Here is a 25,919-nt window from a genome sequence, read left to right as displayed (position 1 = left end):
TCCACGGATCTCCCAGAAGAAGGGCCTGGGGGAGGGAGGGGGTGCGTGCTGTGGTGACCTGGTTCCAAGGAAGACACACCATGCCAGGGTCAGCTCAGAGAGCCTGGGCGGACAGCACCTTGGGTAGACCCAGGAGTGCCAGCTGAGGGCCGTGGCTTCAAGATGGAAGGTGGATGTCAAGTGGCTCGTGCCAAGTGCTGCATGTGTTGCACAATCGTGGACATTCGGAGTCCTTACAGGTTGGAACCAGATGAGGACAGGTGGCAGAGGAGCCACCTGGTTCCAAGCTCAGGCTGAGACGGACAGCCAGACTCCAGTCCTGGCTTTGCATGCACTGTGCATGTGTCCCTGGGGAGTCCCTTCACCCTGCAAGCCTTCGTCCTCCAGTTGGTGGGACAGGTGAAAGCCACCCCTATCAACAAGGATTGTATGAGAAACCAAAGTAGAAAATTCTGTGACTCTCAAGCATGAATACATGACAGATATTCAAACCATGGTGGGCAGGGTGTGTGCAACTCACTTTGAAAAGATCTCTCACTAAGTCACCATGCTCTGCAGATGCAGCCCCACCTGGTGGCCCTCGCTGGGTCCAAACAGTGGCACCAGCCCTCACCCCCGCCTACAGCGCCAGGAGGATGACCAGTGGCTGTCCTTCCTCCAGGATGGATCCTGGGTTTTCACCTGGTGTCCTTGAGCTCACACCCCTGAGCAGGGTCTCCCTGGAGCCTTTCCTTCCCCATGGGGAATCCCCCTGCATGTTGTCTCCTTAGCCCGTGACCATCCGCCTGCAGCCAGGGAAGCAGGAGAGTGAAGGTCGCCACCCTACCCTGAGTAGGGGAAGGAACAGGGTCTGTCATGTGCCTCTGTGGTGGCATGGCCTCCAAGAGAGCAGTTGGCATTCCTCAGGGGCCAGGCAGTGTGCCCTGCACGTGGCTGTCCCAGTGGGCGGGCTGCACCCTCCCTTACCTAGCTCTGCTGATCTGTCCTCGGCAGCTGTTTCTGACAGGTGCCCAGACTCTCCACAGCAGATGGTGACCAAAACAGGCTGGTTGGCAGCTTGTGCCTCTGTGTCCCCTCCCTCCCACAGGCTGATATGTGCACAAACCCCAGGCCCAGCCCTCAGCTCCGCCTGAAGGCACACCCAGGTCACAGGTATGCACCCCCGGGGCTCCCCTGGGCCCCCACCTCAGCCTGGGACCCTTCAGTTTGGGCCATCAGCCCGTTAATCTAGCATGTGCCACTCCCAGGCTCGGCTCCCTCGCGCATCCCTCCCCCACAGCAGCCCCATGTGTCTGCTGGTGTTGGTGCCGGTGGCTGTGCACCCGCAGCTCCCCCTGGTCGGCTTTGGCCTGGGCCCAATGAAGTCCACCAAGGCCCAGCTGCAGTTGGTCACAGCCACAGGCCTCCAGAGAGAGGGGCCAGGCCAGCCTGTGCTCCCTCTGTCTGTTCCCTGGTGTGGCCCTGTTACGGGCAGAAGACCCCGGGGCTGCTGATTTGTGGACGGCCTCTGAAAGGCCCGGGAGCCTGGTCTCTATGCGGAAGCAAGACCTGTCTGCACCTGCTGCCAGAGGAGTCGGTCCCGCAGCGCAGCTCGCGAGAGCAGGGGAGGTGCGCCGGCTCCGTGGCCCCCTCTGCCTTCGCCAGCCTGAGCCTAAGCAGATAAACGGTGCAAGGGCCGAGGCCCCCTGGCTTGGCCGCCCACAGCTTCCTAGGGGCCCGGCCACCGCACGGGGTTCGGGCTGTTCATTCCAAACAACCAACCAGCCAAGGCAGCCAGATGAGGGTGACATCTGGCTGAGGCTGTGGCCAAGTCTCTGCTGCTCCATCCCTGGCAGGAAGGAGAGGAGCTCCTGGTGCCAGGTTCTTAAAGAGGAGAGAGGGAATGAAACATGTGCGCCCCACCCGGCTTTTCCTCTTTTTTTTAACCTGTCACCTCAGCTGCCACTTTCCTTTCCCTGGAACCTGGACACCTGCAGAGCCTCAGTCCATCACTTTTTAGAGCACCTGAGTCGATCAAAGTGCCGGGGCAGATGGTAGGAAGGGGAGCCCAAGGGAAGACGCACAGCAGCACAGCCCACGCATATTCCCTCCACAACCCGGTACAGCCGAGCGCTAAGCAGAGGAGGGCAGCTGGGAGCTATTTCCTGGGGGTCTCCTGGGCACCACCCTCCACAATGGGTACATTTTCAGTAACCTGGGTTGGGTCAGAATAAGGCAGGGGACCTCTGTAATGTGCTTCTTGCTTTCCAAATTCAGGGAGAAATATAATGCTCTTCCTTCCACCTGATTCCCTGGGTGGGAACAGACATATCCTGGGGCCTGTGGGTCAGGCTGGAACTGGGAACATGACTTACCCACTGGTGGAAGGTGAGAGGGTGTCTGTTCTTTGCTGAGAGAATGTCTAACATGGTGACCCATCATAGTCTCCAATGGTCAGGGCAACTTGTAAGCTGTATGACCTTGGGCAAGTTACTGAACTTTTCTGAACTTCTGTAATTCATCTGGAAACTGAGCATAATAGCCTCCTGGAGAGTGTTTTGTGAACTTTCAACTAAGACCTCTACTAGATAATGTTCTCATTTTAGAGCTGAGCAAAGTCAAGTACAGGAAGGCTGACGTGGCCAAGGCCATGCTGGTAAGTGGACAGGGTATGGGGTGTCCAGAAGTAGGTGGACTAGAAGTTATCAAGATGGGGCAGCACAGCCCAGGGCACATGGAGTGCTGTCCCCCAGCGCTGGCTACCTGCACATTCCTCAGGTCCCCCACAGAGAGGTGGTGCCTGACACCCAGCTGGGTCTCCCTGCACCGCTTGCTCCTTCTGTCTTTGAGGCAGGGGTCTCTGAAGGCGTGGTCCGGGCTCCTTCCCTGCTGACTGCACATCTTCTTTGTGTTATTGTGAATGTGATAACCAGAGTTGGTACTTCACAGCGCAGAGGCTGATGGGAATCACTGCACCTTCTCGGCAGCCTCAGATCAGCTGCAGTCAGGTCAGGACAGGGATGGAGTTAGGGATTTTTGAGGTCACTGCAGCTGAGCCTTGCAAGTGTCAAGGATGGACCGGGGGTGGGGGGTGGGGATGGATTTGTGAGCCATTCAGGATGCATTGTCCAGATTTGCCTGTGACCAGCTCGCTCTGCAGTGGCAGATGGGAGAGCCGATGACAGTATTGATGCCTACAGCTAGGGCCAGGGGGCTGATGGTGCTTGGGAGGGAGGAAGAGGGAGGAAGAGGACGGCTTCAGGCTTGGGTCACTGGGTCTTGTGTTCTGGGGATGGCGAGGTGAGTGGAGGATTCTGATTCTTTGGATGCCAGGAACTGGTACCAATTCTGAGAACTCTATCAGCGACCACGTCAGTCTTTGCGCCGGGCTAGCAATGCACAGTTTCTCTGAGCACATTAATTGGATGGCGAGAAAGAGCCAATAGGTGGAAGCAGACTTCTAATTAACAAGCAGCCCACGAGCTACACGCTTCTGCATCAAATTCTGATTTTGTCCCAAGGCTGATCACAAGATCAGGAGCACAGCAGCAAAGCCCTGTCATCGTAGAACTGGCCCCTGGCAGGAAACCAAGCCAGAGAGAGAGAGCCACGGGTCTAGGAGGAAACCACAAAAATCGAGGTTCTCTGGGTGACTTGCTGGGACCTTCTTAGGCTATATCTTCATAGTGATATTTAAACAGGAATATGTAATGGGATCATCCATGGTGTTAGGAAGATGTGAGTGAGGCTCCGTCCGCTCCTGTGTCCATAGTCACACATCAGTGGATCCAGCCAACTGCGGGTGGATGAGTAAACAACAATCGTGTCCATAGTGAGTGTGCCTAGACATTCTTCTTGTCATTATTCCCTCAACAACACAGTATGGCAGCTGTCTGCATGGTGTTCACACTGTGCTAGAGGTTACAAGCAATGCAGAGATGATTTCCAGTATGCCGGAGGATTGTGCCGGTTACATGCTGGGCTATTTTATATAAGGGATCGAGTGTCCTTGGAGTTTGGTATCTCAGGGATCCTGGACCCAGCCTTGTGCTGTCCCACAATGGACGTGGAAGGCCTGATAGTTCAGGCAGGTATGCTGAGTGGTTGAGAACATGGGCTCCAGGGTCAGACCACTTGGTGCCCATTTTGCACCCCTCTTTTCTGAGTGGCCCTTTACCAAGGGGCTGATGATACTTCCTTCATCAAACGAGGTCACTGGAGACAGTATTCTCCATGCCAGCAGGACAGAGCGCGGCACAGAGCAACGCCTGAGCGCCAGTAGCTCTGGGTCCCTGCACTCCTTGTCTCCTTGTCTCTGGGTACATGGCATGTTCACTGGGGTCTAACAGAGGTCAGTGGAGATGTCCCTGCACAGACAGAGTCAGAGGAAGGCCATCACCCCTCAAACCTGCCTCAGGCTCTTCCCATTGCCGTCACTTGTGACACTGGAGGATGGGGAGCTTGGTCAGGTATCCCCAATGCTGTGGCATGGGAAGCCTAGCCCACAGGTTGTGTCTTCAAAGTGCCACAAATGTCAATGGCCTGTGAAAATCAAGCCACTCATTTGGGTGTGCTGGTGGAACTCAGGAAAGGTAGAACAAGGCTTTGGTTAGGTTCCTGGTTTCCACTGTGCTGGGCACAACCTTCCCACCTTACAAACCCCAGGTGACTTTCCACTGGCTCGGAAAGGTAAGAGCATCACAGAAATGACTAGCACCTTTGAACAGCCCTGCTAAAACAGACTCCATTGGATGCATTATTTCAAAAATACAATTTCATCCATCACTCAAAATAGCGCTGAGAGGACTGGATCTCATTCCCGTTCTACAGGAGAGAGGGCCGCAGCTCCATGCCAGGTGCTCAAGGTCACGTGGGGGCCCAGCTCAGACCCTCTGACCACCAACCTCTGTACAACATGAATTGCTTGAGCACCCCTGGAGCTAGCATAAGGGGTTTTCGACACTTAGAGGAGCACAGTGTTACGTGTTAAGTATATTGTGCTTCCAGAACTTCACTTCACGGGGATTTTTATTGTCTCATGCAGAAAGCATGCCAAGATATGCAAATTTAAATTGTGTAATCAGCTGTGTTCCTGCTCTCTTCTCTGGAAGGAGTTCCATTCTTCCACTGGTTCTGAGCCTTGGTGATAGTGAAGGTCATGCTTTGGCAAAGACCACTTGTGACCCATTTTGGGTTCTCCCCACCTCTGCGCTACCACTTCTGCACCTCTCCCCGCCTCCCTCCTGCCTTCCTCCCATCCTTCCTCCTTTCGAAAAAACAAACAAGACAAAAAATGTCTGACCGCACTTCATTGTTAAGAAGTGTAAACAGCCTGCCCAGGGCCCTCCACCTCACCCCCACTCAGGCCCTCCGTCTTCTTTTTGGTACTGTACTGGCAATGGGAAGAACCCAAGAGGCCAGAGTCCTTCCACGATACCTGGCTACAAGTCGAGGTGCCCCTGCCTGGGACTAGAGAGCGCCGACGGCTCTGACCACAGCAGCCACGAGCCTCGCCTCTAGTTGAGTCCCACAGTCCCTTTCTGGGTGGGGCTGGCCGCACACAGGTCATCGCTGAGCTTCAGAAGACACCAAAGCTGCTGCCCTTGATTCCGAGGCACCGTATCACCGTCAGGGCTCTCAGCCCTGGGCTGGAGGCTGAATCATGACAGCAGCCTGTACCTTAAGTGCTCATGTCTAATGTTTTTCCTCCTATTTTTAGTTTCCTTGCATAATAATTAAAAGCCCTCACCATGATGGCGCGAGGTTACCCGGATGGCCACCCGAGGGAGGCTTTCTGCTGGCCAGCTGGCCAGCGTGTTCGCAGTGACAGATGTGACCTACCCCAGGGCAGGGAGGTCTCAAAGGAGGTTTTGATTTCTTAATATTGAAATGAGCACAACGTTTGCTGTCTTAATCAGTGAGTTAAAGAAAAAAAAAACACAATGGAGTTTTCAGGTCTCATTTTTGAATTTGGTATAAGAGGATTTTAAGAAATTGTGATTGCTCTTCTAGTTACTGCAGAAAGTTCATTTTCTCTGTGTTCAGGGGACTCTGCCAGCAGCTGTGCAGCTAAACAGTTGAATTAGGGTTCAACAGAACATGTCAGAGCCTTCCTGTGGACCCCACGCTTGTAGCCGGCATGTGCGCTACACCCTGAGTACTCTTCTCTCTGGACTGGCTTTGATCACATTTCATAAACTCGGAATACAGAAATATCCACTTAAAATTGCAGCTGACATCTTCTGACATAAACTGCCTTCTTTTGGAATATATGATATTTTCAAGAAGGGCTGTATTGAGGAATATTGTTAAATATTAATAAAGAAGGGATTTACTAATGGTAACAAATGACCTTTACAACATCATAATGAAAATGTTTCAATCATTATCTTGAGAAAATAATTAATTTTTTTCCTAAAAAAAGCTGATATCTTACATGTAGTCATTCTTAACGTACATCTCAATTTATTCCAAATATAACATTTTCGTAAAACCAACAGCTGGTCAGTTGCTGGGGCTATGTACACTCGAGTCTGGTTCCCTGGTACTTGGTACAGTGCCTGAAGAGGACACAGTGAATGGTTCCTAAACTAAACTGAAAAAGAAATTTGGCTTAAAAGCTTTGTGGGTGTATGCATCGTGAAATGTGGGTGTATTCATCGGTGAAATATGTGTACAGATACACAGAGAGGTAGACATAGATTCAGATATCATATATAATGTGAAATGCTGTGTTATATGTGTAGTGCCAGGAAGCTCCATGGGAGCATGCTGAGTCTCACAGGGTTAGACATTTGAAATCAAAACATAATTTTGAAATATATAACAAAGTCTCAAAAATTCAACAATACAAAGCAGCCAATTGAAAAATGGACAAAAAATTTGAACAGACATTTCACCAAAGATACGTAAAAGACAAATAAGAACACCAAAAGATGCCCAGTGTCGTCCTTCATGATTAGGGAAAAGAACACTGAAGCTATCCTGAGATGCCACGATGCACGTTTAGGATGAATTACAAAATAGCGACAGTCCCAGTGCCGGCACCCTGCAGGGCGGTGTGAACCTCTTGTGCTGTTCGTAGGAAGGCAAAATGGCACCACAACTTTGGAAAACCACTTGGAAACTTCCTGCCAAGTTTTACACACGTTTCCCCTTGTGACCCGGCACCTCACTCCTAGATGTTTACCTAGGAGAAAGAAGACGTGTGCTCACAGACACCCGGTCCAGTACTTGTGGCAGCCATATTCCTGGAACCAAAACCACCTGGTGATGGATCAGCAACTGAGAAGCCCTGTGGTCCAGACAGCCAGACCCAGAGGCTGGTGCCTGGGCCTGCTGAGCACTTGTGCATTAAAGGCACCAGGAGGCCAGAGGCTGCCCAGCCCGAGGACTTCCTAACCTTCTCTTGCCCCCTCCCTGCACAGATGGGCTCCCTCTAAGCTCCCTTCTCTGAGGAAACATCTAAAAGATCTGCATTTCTCTTAGCCCCCCTTCCTAGGAACTTCATCAAAGAGCAGGAAGGATTAGCCATAGAGAAGAGCCTCCAGGCCCCCAGCCCAGACTTTCATGTCTTCCTCTAAGGGCAGACCCAAGGGCAGCCTGGGAGACTGTGCCAGAAGGTGCTGCTGCTCAGGGTGGACGTGGCTCCAGCCTGTGTCTAGGATTCCTGGCAGCCTCCCACAGCTGAGAGGAACTGTCCCAGGCTCGCTCATCTCCTAAAAATCATTTACTATTCCTCCTCCCAAAATGCCTGCCGCCCTGCTTCCCTCTCCCCTGGGAAGAGGGTGTTTAAACTGTGACCCTTGCTTTCTTTGAGTGCCAGATTGTATATGGCTCCTGGGAACACGTGTCCATTGAATAATACCCAGTGCCTCCTGCTGGTGATCTGTGTCTTCAGCCGCCTCGTGGGTGGAGGAGAACTTCCCCAGATCCTGCAGCCCCCTTCACTGACCATAAGGCAAGAAAGGAGCAGAGGCAAGGCAGAGTCTAAGAGCTGAAGCAGAGCAGGTGTGCACTCCAACATCGCTCTGCCCTGGGCAAGCTGATAGAGACTTCAGTGGTCAGATCTGGAAAGGGAAGAAGGTCACTAAAGGTCAACAGCTGCTGTAGACAACAATGACTACTCACTGTGGGAGAGAGTGACCTGATTTTGAACTGGCCACATTATATATTTAAAATGTCCAATCTTCAAGAAAATAAGACACAAAGCCTACAAAAGTACAACTTACTAGACAAAGACTTTAGGTTAGCTGTTATAAATAGGCTGGAAAAAAAGGAGACCACATCTGAAGAATTAAAGAAAATACAAAAACAATTTCTCACTAAATAAAGAATATCAATATGAAGTAGAAATTATAAGACAAAGAACTAAATAGAAATTCTGGAACTAAACAGAACTAAGTAGAAATTCAAAGGTGCAGTCTTTTTTTTAAATCCACATTTTTTATTGGTGCATTATAGTTTCACAAAATGATGGGATTTGTTTCATTTGAGTATATGCACATGATCAAACAATATAATTTGGCCAATATCCCTCCCCAGCACTCCTTCCCTCCCTCCCAGCGCTTCCCCCCTCCCTCCCCAGCACTCCTCCCCTCCCCCAGCACTTCCCCCTCCCTCCCCCAGCACTCCTCCCCTCCCCCAGCACTTCCCCTTCCCTCCCCAGCACTTCCCCCTCCCTCCCCAGCACTCCTTCCCTCCCTCCCCAGCAGTCCTCCCCTCCCTCCCCAGCACTTCCCCCTCCCTCCCCTCCTCCCACCCTTGGCCCCTTTCCTCTTCTGATCTCCCTTTGGTTTTCAGGAGATCTGTCCCCACCTTTCTTTTTCCTCTCTAGCTTATGCATATGAGAGAAAGCACACAACCCTTGATCTTCTGAGTTCGACTTATATTGCTTAACATAAGGGTGTCAAGTTCCATCCATTTTCCTGACATAATTTTAAATGACATAATTTCGTGTTTTTTGTGGCTGAATAAAACTCCATTGTGTATATGAACCGCATTTTCTCTATTCATTCATCCCCTAATGGACACCCAGGCTGGTTCCATAGTTTGACTATTGTGAATCGTGCTGCTTTACACCTGGGTAGGTATGCCTGTGTCAAGGAGGCATGACTGTGATTCTTCAGGATAAATCTGAGGAGTGGCAGAGCTGGGTCATACAGTGGTTCACTACCTAGTCTTTGAGGACCCTCCGTGTTGATTTCCAGAGTGGTCGTACTAATTTACTATCCCAGCAACACTTTAGACCCACAGTAGGAACAGTCTTTTATGCCAACAGCATAAGATGTTCCTTTTTCTCCACATCCTCTCCAGCACTCCTTATTGTTTGCATTCTTGATGACTGCCCTTCTGACTGGTGTGAGGTGAAGTCTCCGTGTAGTTTTGATTTGCATTTCCATAATTGCTAGAGATGTTGAACATTTTTTCATGTATTTGTTGGCCATTTGTATTTCTTCTTTTTTTTTAATTTTTTTTAACTGTAGTTGGACACAGTACCTTTATTTTATTTATTTATTTATTTTTTATGTGGTGCTGAGGATCGAACCCAGGGCCTCACACATGCTAGGCGAGCGTTCTACTGTTGAGCCACAACCCCAGCCCCTGTGTTTCTTCTTTTGAGAAGTGTCTGTTTAATTTATTTGCCCATTTATTAATTGGGTTTTTTTTCCACTTATTTAGTTTTTATTAATATTATTATTTTTAAATACACAACAACAGTGGAATGCATTACAATTCTTATTACACATATAGAACATAATTTTTCGTATCTCTGTATATAAAGTATGTTCATGCCAATTTATGCCATTATACATGTACTTTTTTTGCATTACAATTTTTAATACACATATATACCACAATTTTTCATATCTCTGTTTGTCTATAAGGTATGTTGACACCCAATTCAAGTCTTCACACATGTACTTTGTATAATGATTAATTTATTAATTGGTTTTTTTAAATTTAGTTGTAAATAGATACAATAATTTTATTTTTATGTGGTGCTGAGGCTCGAACCCAGTGCCTCACACATGCTAGGCAAGTGGCACTTGCCTACCACTTAGCTACAACCCCAAACCTAATTGGGTTTTTAGGGAGGGGTTTCTTTGATGTTAAATTTTTTCAGTTCTTTATTCTAGCTATTAATCCTCTGACTGAAGAGGAGCTAGTGACGATTTTCTCCCATTCTGTAGGTTCTCTTCACATTCCTAATCGTTTCCTTTGCTGTGCAGAAGCTTTTTAATTTGATGCCATCCATTTATTAACTCTTGGCATTATTTCCTGAGCCCTAGGGGTCCTATTGAGAAAGTCATTGCTATATGCTGAAGTGTTAACCCTACATTTTCTTCTAGGTGTTGCATGGTTTCTGGTCTAATCCGAGGCTTTGATGCATTTGGAGTTTTTTGTGCAGGCTGGGGGATAAGGGTCTAGTCCCCTCCTTCTACATGTGGATAACCAGTTGGCCCAGCACATTTGCTAAAAAGGGTATCTTTTCTCCAGTGCGTGTTTCTGGCACCTTTGTCAAGGATCACATGACCATGTCTGTGTGGTTCGTCCCCATGTCTTGCAGTCTGTACCTTTGGTCTATGTCTGTTTTATGCCAGGACCACACAGCTTCTGTTGCTGTAACTCTGTAGTCGAATTTGCAGTCAGGTATTGGGCCATCAGCACTGCCTTTTGGGCTTAGAATTGCTTAGGTTCTTTGGGGCTTTTACTCTTCCAGTGAATTTCTAGTTCTGTGAAGAGTGTCATTGGTATCCTGATGGGGACTGCATTGAACTTGTACATTGTTTTGGTAGTATGTCATTTTAAGAATATTAATTCTGCCTATCTGAGCATGGAGAGCTTTTTGTCTTGTGTGTGTGGTTTTTTTTCAATTTCTTTCTTCAATGTTTTTTTTTAGTTTTCATTGTAGATATTGTTCACCTCCCTGGGTAGATTTATTTGTAGGGTTACTTTTTGTTCTGTTTGGTTTTTGTTTTTGTTTTGAGGCTATTGTGAATGGGATTGTTTTTCTGATTTCTTTCTCAGCAGATTCATTGTTGGTATATAGGAAATCTGTTGATTTTTTTTTTAACTGCATCCCCAGTCCTTTTTACATTTAATTTATTTTGAGACAGGTTCTCACTAAGTTGCTAAGGCTGGTCTCAAACTTTGGATCCTCCTGGCTCAGCCTCCCCAGTCACTGGGATTATAGGAGTGTGCTCCCCTGCCCTGCTACAAGCTGTGGATTTTTGTGTGTTGATTTTGTAACCAGCCCCTTTCCTGAATTTTTATATTAGCTCTAGCATTTTTTTGGTGGAGATTTTTTGGATCTTCTAAGATGGGATCATGTCATCTGCAAATAGTGATAACTTCTTTCTTTCCTATTTTTATCCCTTTAATTTCCTTCTCTTGCCTAATTGCTTTGGCCAGAATTTCTAGCACTGTATTAAATAAGAGTGGTGAGAGTGGATATCCTTATCTTGTCCCATATTTTAAAGGAAATGCTTTCAGTTTTTGCCCATTCACTATGAGGTTGTCTTGGGGTTTTTCATCTATAGACTTTATGATGTTGGGGTAGATTCTTCCTGGCCCTAGTTTCTTCAATGTTTTTATCATGAATGGGTGCTGAATTTTATCAAAGGCTTTCTCAAAGAAAACTACCCTATAGGAGTTGTCAAATGGAAGAAAGAGCAAACTTGAAGATAAGATAGTGGAGATTATCAATCTGAGTAACAGAAAGGAAAAAGAATGAACAAAAAACAATGATGGTTACACTATAACTCTGAGAGTATGCTTGTGTTAGTCAGGCTTCCGTCACTGTGACAAAATACCTGAGAGAATCAGCTTATACAGAGGAAAGGTTGATTTCTGCTCTCAGTGTCAGAGATTTCGGTTGGCCTGGTGCTTTGGGGCCTGTGTCCAGGCAGCACAGCTGGGAAGTGAAGAGAAAGAGGGGAAGGGGCTAGGGCCCAGTGTCCCCTCCGAGGCTCACCCCAGCCAGCTAACTTCTTCCCACTAGGCTGCACCCACCCCCTGAAAATTCTGCCACCTCTCAATAGCACCATGGACTGGGGACCAAGCTTTCATCCCCTGGGCTTTTGGAGAACATTCAAGATCCAAACTCAAGTAATACTAAAAACCATTACCTTGTCAACTTTAAAAGGGTGAAATTTTCAGTTGTGAACTATATGGTATGTAAACTCTATCTCAATAAAATAATTATCTGTAAGGGGGGAAAATGCTCTGGAAGACTAGAAGACTGGGCTCAAAGAGGGAAAGAGGTTTCCCAGGAGGACAGCCTCCTGATTTAACCTTCTCGTTTTACAGCCAAGGAAGCTGAGGCCCGAATAGGTGAAACAAACTGCCCAGTGCTGGTGACACACTGGTCGGGACTAGGTTCTTCAGCCTGGGGGATCCCAGTTCTCCTGAGGTTGTTCTTAATTTGACACCAAAAGTCCCACATCCTGAGAAATCTTCTAGCACCATTGACCACTCTGTGCACTGTTCAAATTGGAATCAGTCTTCTTTTCAGCCGTCTGAGTTGCTGGGATTTGCACATAAATGAGAAATGGTGGCATTCAGAAAGGCTCCTGGGCTTTACTGAAGTCAACATTCTGAACTTAAGCAGCCAGCGTGTTTCTTTAAGTTCTTCTGTTCGACCTTTTGGAATGAAGGATCTTTCCTTTTAATGAAATCTGCATGGCATCCCCAAGGTGAAACCTGGTGTCCTTGGCTTTTCTGAAAAGTGAAAAGTGGTTTTCCTTTGTGTACTAAATGCTAAGCATATAACAAAAACATAGGTTGCCGTTAATGGATCGCAGATATGAAAAAGCAGATTATAACCCCTCAGAGATACATGCAGGTGGGGGGGCGGAAAGAGAGAGAGAGAGAGAGAGAGAGAGAGAGAGAGAGAGAGAGAAGGAAGGAAGGAGGGAGGAAGGAGGGAGGAAGAGAGATCCATTTCTCCTGCAACTAAAATGCATGAAAGTAAAATCCATGCAGGGAAAGTCATTTGAATTCTTCTTCACAACCAGCAGACCTCAGAGGAAAGATCAAATCAAGAGAAACCAGCAGACCTTGAACATGTGACTGATGTGAACCATCTTGTGGGTGGAGCGGCTCCCTAAGCCAGAGCCAGAGGGTGGTGGCACGTCTGAGCCACTGCACCCTGAGCCTGTTCCTCTGGCCTGCGCAGGAGGTCACAGCCCAGCCTCCTCCTTTTGAGACCAAGGTCAGCCAGGCCCAGGCTAGCCTGGTGGGGTTGGAGGTAGGCAAGTCTTCGTGCACCCCCGGTGCTTGGCATTTGAGAGGTGTGGGAGACAGAGATGAAGGTGGCCGGGTGGCTGCCTCCTTACCCTGTCCCCACCGCAGCTCGGGCGCCTTGCAGACCTTGCTGTAGGCGAGCAGGTGAGCCCCTGGACACCTGCCACCTTGGCCTGGGAGCAGGCGGCCCCTCTCGTCCTGTGACGTGCTCCTTCATCCACTGTGATCACGGGCATGAAGACAAAGAGCACCCAGCTGGGCCTCCCTGGGCGGGGCACTAAAGACCTCTCCCCGGTGCCTGGAGCCCCCTCCCGTCTGGCCTGCTGGGTTCTCGCCCTGCCACCCCGTTTCACTTATTCTCGGCAGTACCAGAACGTGCCCGCCCCCCCAGGCCTGTCGGCTCTCCTCAGCTAGGCCAGGCTACCCCCGACCTCCCCAGGCTTGGTTGTGGAGCCCCTCAGCTCAGAACTTGCCCTTCATGACAGAAGCCACCCCGGGAGAGCCCAGGTTCACTCCCACCTCCTCCGGAGGCATCTTTCCAGCTGGATAAGCCTTGCCTTCCTCCAGCCCCTCAAAGGACTCTCTTTGCACTTTCCACATTCTAGAACATTCCTTCCACAGTGGATATTCAGGATCATGGAAGTCCAGTCTCCTCCAATAAAGTCTGTCCTCTTCAGGGACAGGGGTAGGGAGTGTTGGGTGGGACCAATGGAAGACACAAAATGTCTTTGTGGGGCTCTGCTCCCTGGTTGTCATTGTCCTTTCCTAGGCCCAGGGTGACTGAGCATCACTAGTGGGTACTTTGCCGCTGGCTGTGGCAAGGAGAAAAGCTCACCTGGTGCATCACGGCCTCTGCCCAGAGACCACACGGGTCACTTCCACTGGCAGCTTGTTGGCCAGAGCCACTCACATGGGCAACATGACCTCAAGGGGGAGGGGGAGAGAATTTGGGGACCACCACTAGGATCCTCCACACCTGTCCCATAGGGCAGAATGTCTCCAATTGTAACACACGAGGCCCCCTGCAGACTTTTAAAATACCAATTCAGACTCAGTGGGTCTAGAGCGGGACTCGGATTTTGCATTTCAAGCAAGCTGCTGCCACTGTCCACGCTAAGGAGCCAGGGTGGCGCTTCAGAGCCTTCTTGGTTAGGGGGGGCATCCTGAGCCCCATCCTTCCGCCCCTCCATGGACACAAGGCTCAGCCAGCAGCTCTGTCATTTTGCGTTGCAAACCAAGAGAAATAGGCTGGCGGCTCAGAAAGACCCTGTGCTGTACCTTCAGCGAGCAGGGGACACAGAGGAATAGATAATAAAAGCCATTAACTGTGTGAGGGGACTGCAGTCTGGGGAAGGCAGAGCACAGCGACACTGCAGTCCTTCCGAGAAGCCAACTCCTTCTGTCTAGAGGCCTTCATTTGCATAAGCAGTTCTTTTAAATGAACCAAATTAGATCTAAATGTGTCACCTCCTTCTCTACTTTCCCTCCCGTCAGTTGGCAAGGCTGGGACAGGTCAGTGCACTCTGCCTGGGCTTCGCAGGGGCATCAGCCCTGCTAAGCATTCTCTGTCACTGTCACATTGGTGGAGGAGCTTTGCCCTCCTTGCTTCAGCCAAGGGTAAGTGACTCCCGGGGGCGATTCCACTCTTCCAGAGCCAGGAGCTGTGTGTCTATAGAGTCCACCTGGTGTTGCTGACGAGCAACTCGTCCATCTCCTGGGACTGGCTGGGCCACTGTGGGCCGTGATCCAGGCTGGAGGCTGCTCCTGCCCGCGCCACACCAAACCAGACAGCAGAAGCCTCTGCTCAGCTCCGAATGGATGGCGTTTTCCTTTCTAGTGGTTTTATTTAAAAGTCATGCCAGACATTTCATATCCTGTCACAGAAATTTTGATGGATGGCCATCTGGCCAGCCGGAAGTGTCATGGAGCAACACTGCTGACACTAGGCATCGATAGGGCTGAGCTTACTAAGCCTCCATGGGGCGTTTGTAACATGTGGTGCCATGTTGGTGTGTGCTCTGGGCAGAGGTACAGCGTGAAATTTGGTAGGATCAGACCTAAAGGTACTAAGGTGGTGTCTCAGTTCAGAAGGGCAAGGTAGAAGCCAACAAGACGTGCCAGGTAGGAGCTCCCTGCTGGCACGAGGGGCCGACTATGGAGTGGCTCTGCGTCCCTGTGTCCTGTCCTGTAAAACAGAGCTGGCTAGCTCCCAGACGGTTTCAGATTGAACTCTTTGAATCAAACCCCAGTTTCTTATGGGCTCATTATCATAAATTAAACTTCTAGGAAAATAACTTCTAACAATTGGGGTGCTCTAAAAATTATCACAAAATAAAATGAAATGTACAGATATATTTTACAAATAATAACACACAAACCTAACACTTGAGCCTGAATTCTTTGGGTGGGTAAAGGAGATGGGATTTGCTGGAATTAGACTTCATGAGGCTTTCAAAAATAGTCTGCAAAGGTGTGAACTGTTCTTTCTTTCCCGGCGTCTTTCCCTGTAGCAAGCACAGCCACCTCTCCTTGCTAAAGGGCCTTCTAACTGTGATCAGGGTCATCTGCCTTGAAGTTGGTCACTGCTGATGGGATATGCACTGGGAGTGGTGGCTGCTGGGGAATGGACAGTGGCCATGATGTCTTTGAACTTGGCAGCCCTGTCTAAGGCTCTGGATCCTGGGCTGTGGAGGACTACAGAGGTTCACAGAGTCCTTTGAAATGATAAGCAAATGTTTGATTGTGGCCTTCCTATGGGAGGAGCATGCGCAGTGTTCACCGGATTCTCCCCAGGTGTCGGACACTCTGGACACTCCCTTAAGTCCTGAGCAAGAGATACTGAATAATTATTGTGACCCAATAACTTGGGCTTTACCTCCACTGGGGTAATGAGGCGTGGCTCCAGGAATAGGCGTCACATCGTGGGGTTGAGTTACAACTGTTCCTTTGTAATCCTACCCCTTGCCTCATTTGAATGGCTTCTCCCCAATAAAACTGGGTTCAAGGCGTGCTCCCTCCTCTTTCTCGCCCACCTTGCCTCCTCTGTGGGACCTGGGTCAGAGGAGTTGTCACAGAACCCCAAGAAAAAGGCATTTCTCTGTCTTGTGTGATGATTTTGTGCCAGCCCAGTTCACCTGGAGCGACCCTGACTGGTTTAGTTGTGTGTCAAACACCCAGGTGTTAAGCACCACTAATGTGTGTTCAAATTTCTTCATCCTGATACATCTTCTGAAAAGTGAAAGGTATGTGTCGGTCAGGCCACGGTGAGGTTGAGTGTGTTTCACGCACATCCTCATGAGCACTGATGCACATGCCCGTGGTGCACTCGTGTGCAGTATGCATGTGCATGCCCTCTGCCTCACACACATGCATGTGGCACATGGATGTCTCAGAGCCAGCACCCTGGCCTCGCTTCTAGTTCCCACTCTACAGAATTCCAGCACAACTTTGCTGTGGATTCAAATCCACCATTTCCCCTCTGACATGCTCAGTTCCCTGGGGCTTACTCCCCTCCCCAGCCCCATTTTAGGGATGGCCTGTGTGTGAGAAGGAGCATGGAATCCAGAGCCCCACAGCCTGGATCCTTATCCCAACCCACCACTAACTCTTAGCACATGAACTTGACCAAGGGTCTTAACTGCTTTTGTTTCTTCCTGGGTAGAGTCAGAATAGTGACCCTGCCCCACAGGATTGCTAGCACAATGAAATGGGAAAATGAAAGAAAAGGAGGCTGTGTCTGGCATCGGCCACGCCAGGGGCCCTGCAAACCCCTGAGCCCAGCACCTTTGCTGTCAACTCTGCCCTCCTGAGGCTCTAGCTGGTCTTCTGGCCTCTGCTGGACTCAGGAGATGTTTGGGAAGTCTTGGGGAATCCAGTGTTTGGAAAGGCCAGTAGCCCTGGAAGAGGGTGGGGGACGTCCGCTCTCTTGCTGTTGGGGGAGTTCTGGGTTCGAGTTCCGCCCTCTTAAGGTGTCTGTGGGATCAGCTGAGGTGGGGAAGAGAAACCAGTGGAGCGCGGGTGGGAGCGAGTGTGCTTCTTTAGAGGAGCAGCATCTTAACCCGAGGCTCCAGATACCAAGAGCCAGGAGGCACCTAAGTGTTGCGGGTGTGCTTGTCGCGTTCCCGTGTGTTGACAGCCCAAAAGATCCATGGAAAGCAAAAGCCTGCAGACCATTGTTTTGGGGTAAGAGGGAGAAAGGGGTGGGGAAGAGTCCTGGGAGAGGCGGAGCAGGGGTGCGGCTGGGCCCACCCGGGCTGCCTGGCGGACAGGTCCTCCCTGGCGGCCGCTCCTGGGCTTGGGGCGGCTCCGGGATCCGAGCGCAGCGCCTGCCACCCTGCGGCCGTGCGCTGGAACTGCAGCCGCGGGTGCGGGCCTCCCGGCAGCCGGCCAGCACCGGTGGGGACTTCCGCAGCCCTGAGGCCTGACGGGGCCGCCGCCCTGGGTCCTGCCTGCCCCGAGGTCCGGGAAGAGCAGCCGGCGCGGAGGCCTCAGCCGAGTAGACCCCTGGGGGCTGCGGCAAGACACCTGGGCCCACCCGGGCGGGTCGGCGCGCAGGGTGGAGACCAGGAAGGGGCGGCCAGAGGACCCTTCAGAACCGGGTCTGTGGGTGACAGCACAGGGCAGGAGGGGAACCAGCACCTCACTTCTGGTCTGAAGACCCCGGGAGAACTCCACTTGCCAGAAACCTGGAGTCCTTACGATGGAATCTTTTATTGGTATTTGGTTACAGCTGCAGAGAGATTATTTTGGATCCATCATAGGAGTTCTCTTCTTCTCTTAACCCGCCTTGGGCCACCCATGTTGAGTCCTGAACTTGGCTTTTTCTTTTCAAGCTCTCTGCTGCCTGATGCAGCAAACACTCCCCACAGTTCTCCTGCCCTTCATATTCCCCAGAAAATTCCATTCACACAGCCACCCTGTCGGAAAGGCTTTCCTTCACAGGCAACTATTAGTGGCCACTGTGGGGGCCTGTGCTGGTTACCACTCACAGGGAGGTCACTCCTGACTAAGGATCTAACCTGCCAGTCCACCACTCTCAGGTCTCATCCTCCTGGGGTTCTGTTTCCTGAAAACAATCTGGCACCAAATGCCAATTAGCCAGGATTCAGCCATGGAAACAGAAAACGTTCGGTTAGTTCAAGCAGGATGGATTTGGTACAGGGGATTTACAGAATCATTGCAAGTGAAGGTCCAGAAAAACATCTTTAGATTTCAAGATGCCAAGAGTTTACAGAAATCTCCAGAACTCATTGCCCAATGACTTGAATGGCCTGCAGCCTGGGAATGGAGGGAAGCAGGAGAGCTGGCAGAGTCGCAGGTGTGTGCTCCACACATAGCCGTCACCATCCTCACTGTGGCACTTTGCAAGTAATGGTCTCTCCTCGTGTTGACCCTTCCAGATTCCACGTGGGTTCCTCTAACTGGTGGAATCAAAAGTGGCCCATTGCTATAGGTAGAATTTTGAGAAATGTGGTCCCCAAGCTCCACCTCTGCAGTCCCAGTCCACACCAAGGGCGTCAAGGATTCAAGGCACAATATCTGACATGCACTGTTAAATACAGGAGGTAACAATAGGACTTCATTCCTAGGGCTGTTGTGAAGCTAAAATTAACATGTGTGAAGTCTTTGCACAGGGCACCGCATCTGGGAAACCCTCAATAATGGCTAGTTTACAAAAAAAAAAATAATAATAATAAGTAGTAAAAACTGACATTAGACTGCTCCTTATTCTCATCTCTAGCCCCTGCAAGAGCGCTGGTTGTTTCTGGACTGGTCCAATAGCCAGCCTTGGCAAGGACCTGTTCCGTGCCACTCCTGGCCTGCGTGGCTGTGGGATCATGAGTCTGCCTCATTCCAGCTCAGAGGGCTGAGTGGAGATTCTGGAGAAAGGCTGGGTTCTCAGGGGAAGCCTGACGCCCACCGACATGGTGCCTACCGACATTGGGTTCCCTGTGCGGGCGGGTTTGAGGATTTCAACTCAGATGGTCAGCGCCTCGTGAAAGCGCAGGTCCCTAGCTTGACTTGGCAGCTCTGTGCCAATGGAGTCAGTTCCTGGGGTTGAGTCTCTGAAGCCTTATGCTCAGACACCCCCTGCAACCAGGAAGAATCAGGGCGCAGCTGGAATCCAAAAGGAAAAGTAAGGCTGGAGTCTGTGAGGAGTGTTTCCTAATCCGTCTCCTGCCCCAAATAACTCTGTTCTTTCCCCTCAACTGTAGTGACAGGTTTCCTTCCCTAGTAGCAGATGCCACTGAGACTTAAACTGGGTCACAGAGGGCAGTGATGGCTGACACAGGCCCTCGGGCCATGTCCTCCCCTGATCCGACTCCCCTGCCTTCCTGGCCTGGGGCTCAGAGAACAGACCCCACAGGTACTGGGCTCCCAGGGCACCTGAGCAGGGGTCCTGCTCCCAGGAACTGCAGAGTGGAGACATTCTGTGCCACTGTCTGAGGGTGTGTGGAGCCTGTCCCTGGGCTGAGAGCAGAGGGGCAGCAATGGGGCAGGGGTAGAGCATAAATCCCAAAGTCAAAAACCTAATTTCCACCTGATTTCAAATTCCAGTCCACTGAGGTAGATCAGGGTACGTGTCCACCCAGAATCATCCATCTGGGAAGGGCCCTGCCAGAGCATGACCTCGCCCCCAGCCACTTCCTGCCGCACCTCAGCCCTCCTCTTCCAGGACGCCCAGGGTCCCGCATTGTCCTGAGGTCTCTCTCTCTCTCTCCCCCCACAGGTTCTTTCAAAGCATGGCTTCAACCAGATCACCACTGACATCCGGGAGGGACAGGCTTTCTACTATGCGGAAGACTACCACCAGCAGTACCTAAGCAAGAACCCGAATGGCTACTGTGGCCTTGGGGGCACTGGGGTTTCCTGTCCACTGGGTATTAACAAGTGATTTCTCCCTTCCTGGTGGATCCCGGGGATTCCAACAAAAATCCCTTCACTGAATGGGGTCATGCCTCTGTGATTCACATTAGTGGCTTTCTGAAGTGCACGTAGCGTAGCGCAAAAGCATTGTACCCAAATCCAGTTTTTAATTAAGGTTTAATTCACAGGATGTGAAATGGCAAGTTAATAAAACGTAATTTGTCCAGGAAGTTAGGGTGGAAGTAAGTTATCTGTGAGATTTTCTGGGTCGTTTGGGATCTCAGTGGAGATGATGAACACCCTCAGACCCTGTGTCCACCCTTTCTAGGCACCTGCCATGGGAGACAAGGGGTGAAGCTGGGAGATAGCTGGACAGGGCTCAGGGAGCTGGGAATCCTTGATCTGTGTCTGTGACTCCTCACACGCCCTCCTGTCCCCCAGTGCCTTACAGTTTGCAAACATTTACAGCCTCAATAGCTCACTCCTGAAATGCTTTGCTCTGCAGAACCAAGACATGTACAGGAGGCCTTCTCTCACTCCTCAGCTGTCTTTGTGCAGAGAAAGATGTGCGTTAGCTTGATGAGCTTAATGCTTTGCCTACAGCTATGAGAAATGCTTGTTCTAATAAAAATCTACAAGTTCACTGATACCAACTGCCCTGTGCCTCGTCCATCTTTCCCCTGTTTAGGAGGATATTTATAAGCACTTCGAAATGGATTAACAAGCTGTAAGAGAGCTCTGAGATAAGACGCCTCATAATCATTTTCTCCCAAATGGAAAATATTATGATTGAAATTTTTGGAAAACGTGCCCACCTCCAGCTCCTTGCAACTGCAGTAGTAATAGCTGCTTCTCAGATGCCTGTCACATCCATCACGCCAGGGATACTATAGCTGGAGAGCAGACACCTCAGTCCCCACCTTGCAGAACCTTCTGTCTGGACAAGGAGTTGGGGCCACAGGCTGTGAACATGTAAACAAGTGGATCAGTAAGTGGATTTCAGGTCCTGAGAGAAGTCATGAAGACGAGAGGAATGAGTCGGGAGCTGGGCCTGGGCGTTGGTTCAGGGCCGTCTCTGCTGGGCAGTGAGCTTGGGAGCAGAATGTCTCGAACCCTGTGGTGGCCTGCAGGCAGCAGCTGGCCAAGAGCACTCACGGGGGCAGACGTACCTGTGATTGTCAGCACCCTCTTCTGTGCACACCTTAGCTGCTTGGAGGAAAAGCTTTCCAAACAGAAGGGCCTGGGAGTACAAATGGCCCAGGCCAGGGAGGAGTGAAGAAAGAAAGGTCAGTGGGCTCAGGTGATGTGCAGGAGGGTCCCACTGAGAGCTCGGCGGCGCCTGGACCTAGAGGACCTTCTCAGGACTCGGGCTCGGGCTCTTCATTGATTTGAGCAGCTGCTGTAGAGAGTCAAGCACTTCTTCAGGTGATGGAATCGGTGGTGGTGCTGTTACCTGTGAAGGAGCAGGTGTGGGTGAGGAGGAGTCAATGAATCACTCAGCTTAGGCCACACAAGTTGAAGCACTTCTTGGCATCCTCGTGGAGACGGGGAGGAAGGAAGCTTGTGATTCAGGTCTAGAACCTGGAAGAAATCTGAAAATGAGAAATCTCAGTGTCATCAGCCTAGAAATGGCATTTGAAGCCAGGGAGCCCGTAGAGATCATTTAGGGAGGGAATGGAGAGCCAGAGCAGAGCCAGAGCACTCAGACTGAGTGCAGGGCCCTAAGGCATTGAGTGCAGGGCCCTAAGGCATCCTGGGTCTGGTCACAGGAGGAACAAAAGGACTTAGAACATTGCAGCTGAGACTGGCCTTGGAGGAAGTTGCCGTCCCAGGACAATGCAGGCATGTGTTCCATCCAAGTCTGCAGCAGACCTTAGACCAATGACCATGATCAGAACAAAGCAAGAAAGTACGTAATAAGGAGGTCAGGTCCTTTGAGCAAGGACCTCAAAACATTCAAGATTCAGGGAATCTTTCCTCAGCATTTTGCAGAAGGAACTGGGATCTTCTACAAAATGATTCCAGAAATGCACCTGTCCAGGCCTTCTCAGAATTGTTGTGGATTCTCTAAGCTGATGCTAGTCTTGGGAAACCGCCATGTCACCAGGGCCCACTGGTCAGAGTGGGGTGGGAGATGGGTCTTGTTCCAAGTCTGTCTCACACAGCCCAGGGAGTCTGAATCACAGGACGGAAGGTGTCTCGCCCACTCCCAGACTACATCTGTGTGTCCGCCAAGTTCCAGCTTCTGTGAACTTGCCACTTTAACACCTACCCGACATGCATGTGCTGGACACACCTGGTTCTGGACAACCCAGTCACCCACCTGCATCTCCGTGCCTTGACCCCTCACCCCACTGCTCCTTGGAGGAGTCCTTCTCCTGAGGGTGTTTCCAAAGAAAAACCAACTAGCCCAGAGCTCACATCCCAGCCACCCTCTCCACTGGGCTCTCACGCTCTTGGCTACTGTCTACCTGACCTCATCACCCTGGGCCAGCCCTGAGCCCCAGAGCCCACTGAAATTATTCACACTAGACAATCTAAAGCTGCTTAGCCTACTTATCCCAACTCACTCAATCCTTCCTGCAGAAACTGCAAGATAGGTTTGTTTTCTTTTTCGTTATTGTTGTTGTTATTGAGGACTGAACTCAGGACACTTAACCACTGAGCCACATCCCCAGCCCTTTTAATATTTTATTTAAAGATGGGGTCTTGTTAAGTTGCTCAAGCTATGCTAAGTTGCTGAGGCTGGCTTTGAGCTTGCAATCCTCCTGCCTTAGCCTCCTGAGCCACTGAATTACAGGTATGTACCACCAAGCCCAGCTACAAGAAAAGCTCTTATCCACAGTACCCCCTTCTCCTTCTGCCTCCTGATGGACCCCGGTGCTTTCTGGTGGCCCCATGGATGGCACACGCCCTCCTCTGGACCTGTGAGTAACAAACTGTCTTTTCAATGGCAGTCATCTCTGCTCTGTCGGCCTTACTGTACCAAGGTAATAATAAGACCTATTAAAACAGAATTTATAGTTTACTCATGTTGTATCTTCCAATCTATAAGCACAATTAAGTAAATTCAATTAAGTAAATGTATTTTATTTCCCTTAATAAACTTTGCAGTTTTCAATGTCCAGGTATTGCATATCTTTTATTAAGTATATCCCTAAGTATTTCGTATTTTAATGTAATGATCATATTGTTTTTGAACTTCAATCTCTACTTGTTCATCGCTAGCTTATACAAGTACAGTTGGTTTTGTATGTTGACCTGGTAGAGTGCCTTCATGCTAAACTCACTTAATTCTAGCCTCTTCTTTATGGGTTCCATGAAAGTTTCTATATAAGTAACACAGTAACCTGCAGAGACGCTTTCCTTCCTCATCTCCGACTCCGCACCTTCCCCACACCCCAGTCTTACTGTCCCAGCTCTCACAGGTGTTTGTCACTATCCCTGTCCCTTTATTGCCTTGGTGGCATCCCGCAAGTTTTGATATGTTGGTGTTTTCATTTCCACTTGGTTGGAAATATTTTTAATTTTTCTTTTTGAGTTCTTTTGACTTCTGAGTTGTTAAGAATTTGTTGTTTAGTTTCCAAATATTTGGAGATTTTTTTCAGAGATCTGTTAGCAGTTTTGAATGTAATTCCATCCTTGTCAAACACATGTCTTGGAAGTTTTTGAATTTACTGAGACGTTTTCCACGGGCCAGAATACAGTCCCTTTGGGTCAGTGTTTTGTGTGTACTTGAGACAAATGCGCCTTGTGCTGTTGTCAGGGAGAGTGTTCAATCAAGTCCAGTTGGTGAGTGGTGTTATTCACGTCCCTTCTGCCCTCACTGATGCCCTGTCCGCTTTATCAGTTATGAAGAGAGATGTTGGATTCTCCAACTATAATTGTGGATTGTCTACTTCATAATGGGTTTTTTTAGTTGTTGCTGCATGTATTTGGAAATTCTGTCACCAGGTACATAAATGTTTAAGATTTCATGTCCTCTTCATGAACGGAACTGTTATGAAATGACCCTCTTCATCCCTAGTAATGTTCTTTGTTCTGAAGTCCTCTCTTATATTGATACAGCACTCCAGCTTTCTTTAGGTTAGTGCTTATAAAATATATGATTTTCCGTCTTTTTACATTTAACCAGCTTGTGTCTTGACATTTGAAGTGAGTTTGTAGGCAGCACGTGGTTGAGCTGTGCCTTTGCAGCTAATCTGATGGTGCCTGACCTTAACTGGGTGGTGGAGGCTGTTGGAACCTTCCCGTGGCTCTTTGTTTTCTTCTTGTCCTCCTCAGTCTCTGTTCACTCTCTGGGTTTTCTTCTCTTCTTCTAGGGTAATGATGTATTTCATGATTCTCTTCTACACAGGTTTATATAATACCTCTTTGCTATGTTATTTTCAAGTTTATCAGCTACATCTTTAACTTATTATCTACTTCAGTCGACAACACCTCACTTACCTGTACCGTGAGTTCCTGAAAATAGTGTATTCCATTTCTCTCCTCCTGGTCATTCTGCTGTTTTTATCATACATTTGATTCTATCCTCATTACAAACTCCACATTATAATTGTTATTATTTTTGCTTTTAATAATCATTTTATAATTCACTATTTTACATTTAAATAATAAGAGAATAATCTTATATATAGCCAGAGAGCTGACATTTCTAGTGTTCTTCCTTCCTTTGATGATTTGCATTTCCACCTGCATCACGCTCCTTCCATTGGAGGATGCGTTTCTTGTGGTAGTTTTTCTAGTGATGGATTCTTTCTGCTTGGGTACCTCTCAGAAAGTCTTTATGCCACCTTAGTTTATCAAACATGTTTTTGTTGGATATAAAATTCCAACTCTGTCTTTTTTCTTTCAGTAATTTGGAGATGTTGTTCCAATGTCTTGGGGGGGGTGAGGCTTCCATAGTGTCCAGTGGAAAATCTGCTGTTATCCTTATCTTTATTCCTTTGTACACAAGGAATATATTTTTCACCCTTCTGGCTGCTTTTATGATTTTCTCTTAACAGTTTTAAGTAATCGTATTGTCACAAAATAATACATCCAAGTTCTAGCCTCTGGTACCTGGAACATGGCCTTATTTGGAAATTGGGTCTTTGCAGGGGCAATCACATCAAGCTGTTACACTGGGTAAGTCCTGATCCATGACTCGCGCCTTTAGGAAATGAGAGAAATTTGGACACACACACCCATGTGCACGCATGAGAACGTCATGTGAAGACAGAGACACACAGAAAGAAGACCACATGAAGGTGGGAGAGAGAGAGGAGTGTGTAGCTTCACACCAGGGAACACCAAGGGTTGTTGGCGACCACCAGAGTCTGTGAAGAGGCATGGAAGGATTTTTTCCTTGGTGACTTTAGAGAGAACACAGCCCTGGCAACATCCTGGTTTTGGACTTGTGGCCTCCTAAATTCCAAGATAATAAATTTCTGTTATTGTGAGCTCCCAGTTCATGGTAGTTTGTTACAGCAGCCCTCAGAAACTAATACAGCTCTGATGTGCCTTGATGGGGTGTTCTTTGGGTTTCTTGGGCTTGGATTTTGTTAAGCTTCTTGAATCTGCTTATAGTTTTCATCGGGCTCTGAAGCTTTCTGCCATTAATCTTCAATTATTTTTTAATCCTCTCCCTTTCTTTGGGGACCCCCAATAAATGTCCCATTTATATTCTGATCATTTTTTCAACCTTTTTTAAATCTCCAAGTTTTATTTTAGATAGTTTCAGTTGTTCTATTTCTATGTTTTCAAGTCTTCCAGTCTTTTCTTTTGCAATGTTCAATCTGCCATTAACCCATCCAAAGCTATTTTATCTTGGATGTTGTGGT

At 49.0% G+C, this 25,919-nt stretch overlaps 1 protein-coding gene across 2 annotated transcripts in view; it reads left to right on the top strand.

Moving 5' to 3' along the window:
• Msra (methionine sulfoxide reductase A) overlaps positions 1 to 20,743 on the top strand; it is a 329,950-nt gene extending 309,207 nt beyond the window's left edge. For both annotated transcript variants that reach the window (XM_076852263.1, XM_076852262.1), the window contains one exon: positions 19,958 to 20,743. In XM_076852263.1, the coding sequence (XP_076708378.1) occupies positions 19,958 to 20,122 (165 nt within the window). In that variant the 3' untranslated portion in view covers positions 20,123 to 20,743. The remainder of the gene's footprint in view (positions 1 to 19,957) is intronic.
• The last annotated feature ends 5,176 nt before the right edge of the window (positions 20,744 to 25,919 follow it).

This window comes from Callospermophilus lateralis, chromosome 4 (genome assembly GCF_048772815.1).
Source record: "Callospermophilus lateralis isolate mCalLat2 chromosome 4, mCalLat2.hap1, whole genome shotgun sequence".
Taxonomy (NCBI): domain Eukaryota; kingdom Metazoa; phylum Chordata; class Mammalia; order Rodentia; family Sciuridae; genus Callospermophilus; species Callospermophilus lateralis.
This window is presented reverse-complemented; position numbering and strand designations above follow the sequence as displayed.